The sequence below is a fragment of the Etheostoma cragini genome, chromosome 7 (genome assembly GCF_013103735.1).
Source record: "Etheostoma cragini isolate CJK2018 chromosome 7, CSU_Ecrag_1.0, whole genome shotgun sequence".
Taxonomy (NCBI): Eukaryota; Metazoa; Chordata; class Actinopteri; order Perciformes; family Percidae; genus Etheostoma; species Etheostoma cragini.
In genome coordinates, this window is record NC_048413.1 from 10,848,215 (window position 1) to 10,859,452 (window position 11,238).

Genomic DNA, 11,238 nt, shown 5'->3' on the forward strand with positions numbered 1-11,238 from the left:
AGAGAGACACCTTGAACAGGTCACCAGTTCATTGCACAGCTAAAACAGATTGACGCTAATGCTTCAATTCAAATTTGCACACAGTATGAGCGAATCAGCGGCTTCAATCCCCTTCACTTGCACTTTTTTTCTTAAGGAATTTGGACCACCTGGAGGAAAGTCATACCATGTAGGGATACATGCACTGTCTCCTGTGCACAGAAACACTCACCCTCAATAGTGCAGTATCTTTCAAATTTGGTACACATAAAACCATAGGTAACATGTTGATGTTATGCTATAAAATAAGCAGTTAACTGATAGCTCCATGATAGGCATGAGCAGGTGTAACCTTAATATCTTGATGAGTGATCAGTTATGTTTGCAGTCGTGGCTGGATTACATATTATCTGTGGCCTAAATCGCTTTGTGCTGACAGATTTGGAAAGTGATAATCCAAGGTTTGCCTATAAAAGCCAGACTGTGTCCACCTAGGGTTCATTTGTAGCAGAGTCCTTCTCCATCACTTTCCAGAACAGCCAGAAGAAACGATACAGAAGGGCTGATTGCAACAGCAAGCCGCAACCATGAACGGCACAGAGGGACCATATTTCTATGTCCCTATGGTAAACACCACCGGTGTTGTCCGAAATCCTTATGAATACCCTCAGTACTACCTTGTCAACCCAGCAGCTTACGCTGCCCTGGGTTGCTACATGTTCCTGCTCATCCTTGTTGGCTTCCCTATCAACTTCCTCACTCTGTACGTCACCATCCAACACAAGAAGCTGCGAACCCCTCTAAACTACATCCTGTTGAACCTTGCAGTGGCTGACCTCTTCATGGTGTTTGGAGGATTCACTACAACATTGTACACCTCTATGCATGGCTACTTCGTCCTAGGACGCCTTGGCTGCAATTTGGAAGGATTCTTTGCTACACTCGGTGGTGAAATTGGACTCTGGTCACTGGTTGTTCTGGCTATTGAAAGGTGGGTGGTTGTCTGCAAGCCCATCAGCAACTTCCGCTTTGGGGAGCAACACGCAATGATGGGTTTGGTCTTTACCTGGGTGATGGCCTCATCTTGTGCTGTGCCCCCTCTAATCGGTTGGTCTCGTTACATCCCTGAGGGCATGCAGTGCTCATGTGGGGTGGACTACTACACACGTGCAGAAGGCTTTAATAATGAGTCCTTTGTGATCTACATGTTCACCTGCCACTTCATCATTCCAATGGCTGTCGTTTTCTTCTGCTACGGCCGTCTGCTCTGCGCCGTCAAGGAGGCAGCTGCTGCCCAGCAGGAGTCTGAGACCACCCAGAGGGCTGAGAGGGAAGTCTCACGCATGGTAGTGCTTATGATCATCTCCTTCCTGGTGTGCTGGGTACCCTATGCCAGTGTGGCCTGGTACATCTTTACAAATCAGGGCTCTGAATTTGGACCACTCTTCATGACCCTCCCGGCCTTCTTTGCCAAAAGTTCAGCAATCTACAATCCATTGATCTACGTCTGTATGAACAAGCAGTTCCGCCACTGCATGATCACCACCTTGTGCTGCGGGAAGAATCCCTTTGAGGAGGAGGAGGGAGCATCCTCTACTAAGACCGAGGCATCCTCTGTCTCCTCTGTGTCTCCTGCATAAAAGGGCTGTCAACACAGGCTCCATGATCCACTGTCCAAGAAGAAGACTTCTGCTCCCCTCGGGAAACAACTGAAGACTAATGTCTACAGAAATCATTTCTTTTTGTATTTTTACAAGTGTTGGTTCAACCTAAAGACAGTTGCAGGAAAGGTCAGCCCATTAAAGAGTTGTTCCTGTTTGTACAGAATATCCAACTTAAAATTTATGAGATTTTTCTTTCTGAGAGTAAAGGGAAAAAATGTAATCTTTTACAGTTGGATACTATATGATACTGGCTTATTTTTGAATGTAGAGGCATATAAACAAGGCAACGTAAAATAAAAGGCACTTTGCAAATGACTCATCCTGTTTGTTTTACTCATAATTTGGGCTGCAAATTTCAAATACCTGTAGTATTATTCAAGTGAATAAATGTAAACAACCCATTCATACTGCATTTATGTCTTGAGTAATTCTTTTTTACATGAGAGCTATTATTGGAGTGACTACTGCTCTGATATTACAGACAAAAACTAAGAACAATGTTTGAATTTTGTAGAAGCATCTGTAATGATAATGCAATGCGATTTCAATCACAGGACACCTTGACTTTAGTACTTGACCTACCTAAGGGATTATGACGATTAATAAGGGACTATTATACACATGACACACTATCAACTTTATATGATGACAAATAATCCCATTAATTAGGTTAACACAGACAAAGACTTATTGGATAATAATCTATTAATAATATATTATAAAGATACACCTTGATACAAAGGTTATGAAATAGAAACAATTCCTTGATTGTGTTAGTGTTATTTAACTTCCACTATATGACACACATATAGACCACATATACGTTAAAATTAAGCCATTGTTAACTGAAGGCCTTTTTAGCATTTATAAACAGTGTTTACATTTTTAATGTATGCCTTATAACACATTATAATGTAGTTGTAAGCAGATTTAAATGAAGCTACATATTTGTTTATTAGTATATAATTTAATGACTTTAACTTCTGTGGACACCAATAAGAGCTGATGTAAAATGTAAAAACAGATAATGGATAACAATATAGTAAAACCCAGATGTACTAATATAACATATCTCTACATAGGATAAGTTATACTTGTTTGTGGATACCTAACAATAATAAACACTTAAACTGTCATTAAATTGCTTTACAACTACATTATAATGTGTTACCAGCCAAATGTTTCTTTATATTGCTTATGAATAGTACATAGTGGCACATAAAGTAAAGTGTTACTTGTTATGATTGCTGACTCAGTGCTCAATGGGGGAACTTCATGAAAAGTGTTACAGAAGATCAGGATCAGTTATTGGAGGAATCATCAGGTGAGCTGCACAAAATTTCTCCATAGTTTTATCAAAATATGAAAAACAAGGTTTAGAGATTTTTATTAATACAGCAATTCAATACACCAATTTCTCCTTAGGAAGACCAATACAAGTACTTTGACTTTGACTTTGAGTATTACTCTATAGTGACCACTGCAGTCCTAACAGAGGATAGCCTAGGTAACACAGAAAGTTTATCACTAAGTATAGGCTCACTTGAGATGTCCACAAGTTTAAAGCTTTCTTATTCTAGAAGAGTCCTGCTTTATATTTACTCTTCAAAAGATACAATGAGTTTTACCGGTTTGATGAATGACAGAAACTCATATAATGATGCAATTCCTTCTACTCCATTCTTGGTTGTGCAGTATATGCCAGACTAGATAAAAACAAACACCCTAAGATCTCTCCCAATATGACCTTCATGCGTAGCTATAGCAACAATGTTACGAGCAAATCTTCCATGGAACACAGATATACTCACTGAGCAGTCTGGAGTCAAGATTAAGGGGAAATAAAAATCAATTAATTGCTTCTTAAATTTAGCACTAAAAAAAAGAAAAAGTTTAATGAACAAATTTGGAGAATACTGGATGGTGAATTTCTGTCACAAAGACAAGATACAATTTAGCTTTTTGGAAATGAATACCAGTTGTAATCTTTCAATTCAGAAGAATCCAGAAATCAGCCCTCTAAACAGTTATCTAGTTATCTATACAGTGTCACTTATCTGTTAATTAGTTGTGTCGTGTTTGTAGTAATATTATATTGCACCATTTAAGATGATGAAGTACATCAGTGGTCGGATTAGTGTTATTGCAGCACAGGCTGTAACTTTCTAACAATTGTAAAAACTTTGCTTTTGTTGGAGTGGATGGAGTGAGACAGCTACAAGGCTTGTACTAAAACTCCATTCTGTGAACTGCACATGTGTTTAAGTAGATAAGGACTACAATGCAGTTGACACATTTTTTTTACGCTGTTGTATTTCCATGCTACTATTGTGAATTGAAGCGTGTAAGTGTGTGAACCATTGTACATTATTTAATGTAGTATTATTTTTCTCCAGTGTTAATCTTCAAGAAAACAAAGTCTCTAAAGCTGCATATTAAAATGTAGTGTGACCATATCTGACACACCAGTGATTTGATTAAAGAAGATTGAACAACCTTAAAAGCCTCTCCAGAGACATTACTGACAAACGGCTGTCCAGAAATATGAAATCCTTTTGAATTTGTATGGAAAACTTTATTTGATAATAAAAATAGCATTCACATACTTCTTTTGACAGCTACATATACATTGTAATCCATCTCAAGGAAAGAAGCTGGATAAGTCCACATCTACTTGTACTTCAACTAATGTTATGTATAGCTTCATGGGTCAAATAAAGCTATGAACAATGTAGTATTTATATATGCATAGTTTTATAAAACAAGATTGGCCCATATACATGTACTGCTTTTATCAACACAGGGACAGCATTATGTCTGGAGCACATTGCAAGAAATAATGCTTGAAGAACACAGACTGCATACAAGTGCTTTATAATACAAAGGCAGGCTAACCATCGAGATAGATTCAAACCATCAAACAGTTTCTGATCGACCAAATACAGTCTTTCATTTTAAAATGTCTTTACACACCTGATCCAGAGTAAATCAACATATTTCCCATAAATCATCAGGTCCATTTCAGAGATATAAACACATTGTCACATTCCTCACTGTTGAGGTTTTTCATAAATTTATCTTTTGTACAAGAAAAAGGCAACAGTTTATTCCTTTACAGGTTCCTAATAGTTACATTGGAAAAAAATCTTTACAGAGGATGGCCAACAGGTTAACTTCTTAAATGTATTTATTTTTTCTTCTTCTTTTTTGTTAATACAGTACCATGTCGACAACAGTGATCAAACAATGCATTTGTTGTGGTTTGTCCAATATATTTTAGTTCATTAATGAAACATAAAACCGAGAACACACACAAAACAGATTATAAAGCAGCAGTCAGACTTCAGTGGTGTGACAGCATGGCTCAGCATGGCAGATTGGTCGTCTCCTGTACCCGGACTCTCCATATAGCCTGTCACCAACTCAAGGAACCACATTAGCTCTTTGTGTCAGGACCCAGGAGGCGGTCGGTGCGCGAATGTGGTTATCAACATTAGGACACGGCTAACAACTACTGTGGGATTACAGTGCATGTTCCTTATCGATTATTCTCGCTCTGAGCTATCAGATAAAGTGGTTAAATTACACTTAAATTTACACATGCATCTTGCACAGGGATAATTTACACAATTGTTTCTTTTAAATTTATTTTTTTTGGCATATCTGAATAATCACATTTTATGGCAGCTTCAAGCTGGTATTGTGGCATAATGCAGACTCATCTAAAGTACTAAATTGAAATAGTTTGAGCAACGAATTTAGACAACTCATTTTCCTGCAACAGAGAATCTACCAGAACAGTTTTGCCTGCAGTTAAAAGTGAGTCAGGTTCCTTCCCTGCTACATCACTACACGCTGAGGAACAATGCTATATATATTTTTTTTAAATCCTACTACAAGAAACTAACACCGTTGCCAGTTATCTCATCAGCTGTCTGTTATCTTCACTTCATTCCGTCAGTGTGTACGTGTATAGGCAAAGAGGGTGAGCTGCCACACATTTAAAGGATGCAACAAAAGTAAGGGTACAGCATGATTTCCCAGGTACAGTGTGCACTTCTACCTTGGTCCTCAAGGAACGCAGCTTGCTCAAGATATGTGCCAATTAAAAATAAATAGTGAGCAAATGCAAATAAGTTATATATCATTTATATAATTATCTACTTTTACCATCAGATCTTAAATTTAGATTTTTGTCTGAAGTCACAGCTCTTGTGAACCATCAGTGTCTTGTGCTATAGTTTATTCAGTAAAACAATTCAGGAATGGAACAGACAGCTAAAAACAAGTTAAAAACAAGCTTAGTAGTTAGAAGATACCACAACTGGAAGCATGTTTTATACCTCTGAGAGGAACAAATATCTAGATTCAGCAATGCCTACAAAAAGCAATATCACTGATTTTATATGCAGGCACATACAATACCTTTACTATAGTACAACAACCTCTGTTATGTTGAAAATAACTATAAAAATGAGAAAACCACCAGTGTGAACTGATAGAAGGATTGTACTCCTGCTGTTTTATGAATCTCTGGATGGGATCACAAGTAGTTAAGTCAATCAAATCAATCAAATAAACAGGTTGACCAAATAAAGCACAAGAGTTAGTATCCTCAGAAGTCCAATTCCAGTGTATGGTACATAGTTTGCACATATAGAGGAGAGAGTGGCGAGGGGGATCTCCGCTCTAGATGCTGAGCTCTTTGGGGCTTTCTTTGTACAGCCTTCTCTTGGGCTCAGGGAGCTGGTCTGGGCTGCGGCCTACTGTGTTATTGTTATGGCCTATGTTGTTGTAGGCAGCATTGTTGTGTGCAGCGTTGTTCTTCATCACGCCGCAGTAGTCCTTCAGTCTGGGTGCTGCTGCATAGTTCAGCTCGTCCCGGCTGTAGTTGCTGTCAGGGGAAGAGTCCCGCTCCACTCTGTTTCGTCGCTCCGGTGTCCCGTTCATCAGATATCCCTCCTCCCTCCTCTCTGAGGAAGAGTCTCTCAGGAGGTTGCCGTTCTTTGTGGCTCTATCATATGTACGACCCCTGGAAAGAGACAAAGAATCCCCGTTGTTGTTGGTGCGCTCTGGAGTTGAGGCCTCCCTGACTTGCCCTGCCATCTTCGAGTCCTTAAGGAGCCTCCTCTCGGAGAACTTGCGCTCAGGAGTGACTGCGAGGAACCCGCCATCATCGTACTCCCTCTCAGGTGTGCGGTCCCGATGCGCTCGCTCTGCCCTGCGGTCCATCGACTTGGCCCGCCGACGATCAGGAGACGAGGCCCGCTTTAGTGCTGGAGACCGGTCGAGGGAGCCGCGGCGCTGCTGACGAAACCTCCCGTCCAAAGTACAACTGCTGCTTGAAAGCTCTCGCCCCCTCAGTTTCTCGGCAGCTGCAGCCTTCTTCCCCGAGCTGTCTTTCCTCAAAGTCTTTAGGAGTTTAGAAATGCCGCTCTCCGAGTCGGATTTCTTGACTTTGCGGCCTCGACTCTTCTTGTTGCCACTGCTACTGCTGTTACGGTTATCTGGAGACTGTTGTCTGGGGTTACTTTGACTGTGATTGTTATTCCAGGTGTGATGATGGTGTGGGTTAAATTGCCGGCCTTGGTAGTCCATCTGATCTGACCCAGCCCTATCCCTGTCTCGGCCACACGCAGCCTCCTCCTGGCGTGATGGTTTGTGAAGGTCTGGTGGATAACTGGACTCCAATGAGGTGTGATATCGGCTGTTATGTGGCAGCGTTCTCACTTCCGGAGTGTTTTGTGCCCCGGGTGTGGGAGGGTGCCCGTCACTGCTGCCGTCTGCAGGAGAGGAGAAAGGAAGAGAAGTGTGTTGACCAGAAATACCTTGAAAGAGGAATGAGGTTGAGGAAACCTTAACATCAATTACATGTGACATGTATTGTGTTGAGCAGACATGCCTTTCCTTGTTGGTTCATGTGAGCACTTACATTGACATGACAAAAAGTCAATGCAGAGATTTATGGAAATCATGCATTCATGTGCTCTTTCATATACTGTGTATATAAATTCTTAGAAACATTCAGGCTAATCTAAATTGATGTGTAACATTCTGCTTCTATAAAAATTAAATGTATTGAAGTGTTAAATTACTTCAATCAGTAAAATATCACTTCAATATGTTTTCTCTATAGGGCTGCGGGTTGAGACACAAGGTGATGTCAGCAACAACAGCAGGGGCAACACATCGGCAAGTGTAGGGTAAGGGTTATTAATGGTGCAGCAGACACCTAGGAAATCATTCCAAACAAAATGGTGAACAACTCAGTGTGACCTCATTGGCAAGAACAAAGTCAAAGCAACAAAACAAGAGGGTGTTTGGCGCCAGGTCTGTCAAATAGAGACAGGTTGCTATGGCAGCAGCATGTGAGGTGGCATTAAATTAGTCCCAGTAAAATAACTGGTGTGGGGCTGGGGGAGAGGGAGGGTTTGTGCCTGTACAGATTCCCAGAAGTTAAATTAAGTTTTATTCAGGCATGACAAGACATAAAGCATGCACACTATGTAAACACACCCACGCGCAAACACACACAGAGTGGGATTCAGGTAGGGATGAGCTCAAAGGAAGGGTGGATAAAATTGAAAGGAAAATATGACGAGGAGGATTGGATTGGGACAGACTTTTGGCTACAAACCGTGGTCTGATTTTGGCCCATTAGGTAGAAACAGGGCTCTCCCATCTTGTCATTCCTCATTGTACCAACAGCGAGATGAGGAGCCATCATCGCTGGAGAGAGGAGGAAGAGCCCAGCAACAAGAGACAATCAGAGAGAAAGAAGGCAGGATAGAGAGGAGAAAACAAATACAACAGACAAGAGGCTGTTTTACAAGGCATTTTAATAGAGAGAAGAAGGGCTTAGTTGTGAAAGACAAGAACATATTGCACTTTATACATTGTCACAAATCCATCTGAGAGGGGGGAAAGCGTTGGAAAATGAAACCCCAGAAAAAAATAATGCTTAGCAATACAACACTATGGGTCAAAGTGTGAGAGGAATAATCCATCAGCAGAGCATACAGCTCTTGGGAGGGAATATTACTTCAGCTGTAAAACATCAGTGCTGAAGATCCTATAGAGTATTAATCACAGAACAAGCTTCTGTAGCGAGCATTCCTTCATTGGGCAATACATTTTGACAGCTCAATCTTGTGCTGAGACTACAATTTTAAATGTTTAGATCAGAAAGTGTCTTTGGTTTGTTTTCAGTAACGAACATGCGGTTGTGACGCACTAAGCAGATAATAGCCTTTATTCTAGACTGATTCTGTACAGTTGGAACAATAAGATTTCAATGCATTATGTATGGGAAGAGGACACAAACATTGCAACATGTTTACCTACCATATTCAGGTACAGATCCATCTCCCCGTTTGAGAACGAGCCGCGCCCGCCGACCACCGTTCTTGATAAGTTCAATGGCACGTGAATGCTTCATGTTCTTTGTGCTTTCACCATTAATCTCCAAGATCTCATCTCCCACCTAAAACAGAGAGGCCAGGTTATTGTCACAGCTAGCTACTGATAGTGTTTCATCAAGAATGTGCAAAAAGGGCATAAGAAGAGAGAGAAACCATGGAAAAATAAGTAGTAGTCCCAAATCCAGCTTTTAATGGTTTCGTACCCTCATCTTGCCATTTCTGACGGCTGCCCCATCCTCTGCTAGTCTCAACACATACAGGTCCATGTTGTACTCCCGTCCTCCTCTCAGGCTGAAGCCAAATCCTTTACTGTCCCGCTCGAGGTCCACAGAGTAGAACTCAGCATCCTACAAGACAGAAATGAGAGATAAAGAGAAAGTCACAGGAGAGAAGGAGTGACTAATCTATGATGCACGAGGGAGTTAAAAGGTGAGTCCAAACTTCAGGACTAATAAAGCTATGTCCCACACAACTCACAAAATGTCAATGGCAGAACAATACCTTGGAATGCATGAATAATGAATGTCACATGTGCCTGTGAGTAGAGTACAGATCACTAAGCAAGGACATCACAAGGGCTGGACCCAAAACCTAGCATACTCATCAAAGGTTCCCAGAACAGAAGTATAGTCTCTCCCAAAACCCTTTCCTCTCTAAGTTCAAAATTGTAATTATAATCAAACTATTCACTCATTTGAATGCCAGATATTAAAGATACTCCAGATATTTAACTTAAAGAAAAAAAAGAGGAACAAAATCAAGTGAAGAGTATAGAAAACCTTGTTAATATAATGAACTTAAAGCATCTGAGACATGTAAAGCAACAATGACTTGAGCTACAGGCCTACTGCCTACTTATTCACGATGGCATAGATTTAAACTTCATGTTATACTGATGAAACGCAAGACCAGGAAGACCAAACATGAAACTCAGTTTTAAAATAAAGAGCTGAAGGAACTTAGTATTTACTGTTGTTGTGGATTTATGGCTGAGTGCATGTATGCATCCAAATCTTAGCAAAGACGTACAATTGACATCTAAGCTGCCTTTATGTTTCATCCGATGTTCTTGTCTTATGGTTGAGTAGCTTCAGAAACCCTGTTTCCGTCAATTTCCGTAAACTAAAACTATAAATCCAACGTTCATACACAGTTTACGCCATGAGTGTCCATCAATAAACTCTCTAGCTCTCTTTTAGCATTCTCTACACCACTGTTTCTGTCACTGTTCATGTGAACAAATGAGTGCAACACTTTGAATGCCTTCCAGGAGAGACTGTCTGAAAATGTGCCATTATTTGGCAACTCGGATAAAAAAGGCTTTATATAGACTAATGATCAGTAGCTTTCCTCTGTTTATTGCTGTAGTGAGTGTTATGGTGCCTGATCGTTTGGATTGTAACTGATGTAAAATCCAGACGATCATTAACTGTGGAGTGAAAATATCTATTCTTACCTGTGTTGTCTGAGTTTGTATGGGTGGAGGAGGAGGAGCTCCTTTTGACTTTGAGTTATTCCTTTAAAAAAGAGAAACTCATATGAACACATACTGTGCTGTATTAAAGAATACATTCTACAAAGACATCTGCATTTATGCATGTAAAAAAAAATGGACACTGCTGATGGATGCATCATCACCTACCGGGACTCTGTGGTCTGTTGAGGTGTGTGTGTGGTGGTGATGGTAGCTATCTTCTCAGCATTAGTCAGCAGAGAAGCATTGGAAGATTCTGCAAAGAAGCACACAAATCAATTTAAAAAAAGAAACAACTGAGCTGAAATTAAGTGACTGCTTTTGTTAAATGTATTTGCCTACAGCTGTGTTTTCAAAAGACACTGGAGAACAACATGTTACCGTCCAGAAGAGTCAACTGAACCACCCACAGGCAACTATATTCAACCTGATGCTAACTGCCTGTGATGTTGTCATTTGCTATTTGCTCATGGACAACACTAGCCCCAACTACATGAAAGAAAAATCCAGTAAAGGGAAAACAAAACTCCGATGACTTTCATCATTTTGTTTCATGCTTTTCCAGGAGGGAGACAAAGCAAGGACAACTGTCTGTACTTTGCCTCTCTTCAATTCCATCTTATTACCAGAAAGAACAATGCAACACACATTAGTTTCCTCTGACACTAACATCAGCCTTTATGTATGTGTGTGTGTATAT

The 11,238-nt window shown here is 40.4% G+C and overlaps 2 protein-coding genes across 2 annotated transcripts in view; one reads left to right on the forward strand and one right to left on the reverse strand.

Moving 5' to 3' along the window:
* Positions 1-465: 465 nt before the first annotated feature.
* Positions 466-1,959, forward strand: LOC117948333 (rhodopsin). Its single transcript, XM_034877926.1, has one exon. It carries the CDS (start codon positions 567-569, stop codon positions 1,617-1,619), a length of 1,053 nt encoding a protein of 350 aa, XP_034733817.1. The 5' UTR covers positions 466-566; the 3' UTR covers positions 1,620-1,959.
* A 2,234-nt stretch (positions 1,960-4,193) lies between these two features.
* LOC117948168 (membrane-associated guanylate kinase, WW and PDZ domain-containing protein 1-like) overlaps positions 4,194-11,238 on the reverse strand; it is an 87,258-nt gene continuing 80,213 nt past the window's right edge. The window contains exons 18-22 of the mRNA XM_034877682.1: positions 10,707-10,794; positions 10,521-10,581; positions 9,268-9,411; positions 8,988-9,126; positions 4,194-7,426 (exon numbers count right to left, since the gene is read on the reverse strand). Coding sequence (XP_034733573.1) covers positions 6,333-7,426; positions 8,988-9,126; positions 9,268-9,411; positions 10,521-10,581; positions 10,707-10,794 — 1,526 coding nt within the window. The 3' untranslated portion in view covers positions 4,194-6,332. The remainder of the gene's footprint in view (positions 7,427-8,987; positions 9,127-9,267; positions 9,412-10,520; positions 10,582-10,706; positions 10,795-11,238) is intronic.

What these genes read in the sequence shown, in the direction of transcription:
- LOC117948333 (XM_034877926.1), top strand. Translation starts at nt 567, where the DNA reads ATGAACGGCACAGAGGGACCATATTTCTATGTCCCTATGGTAAACACC.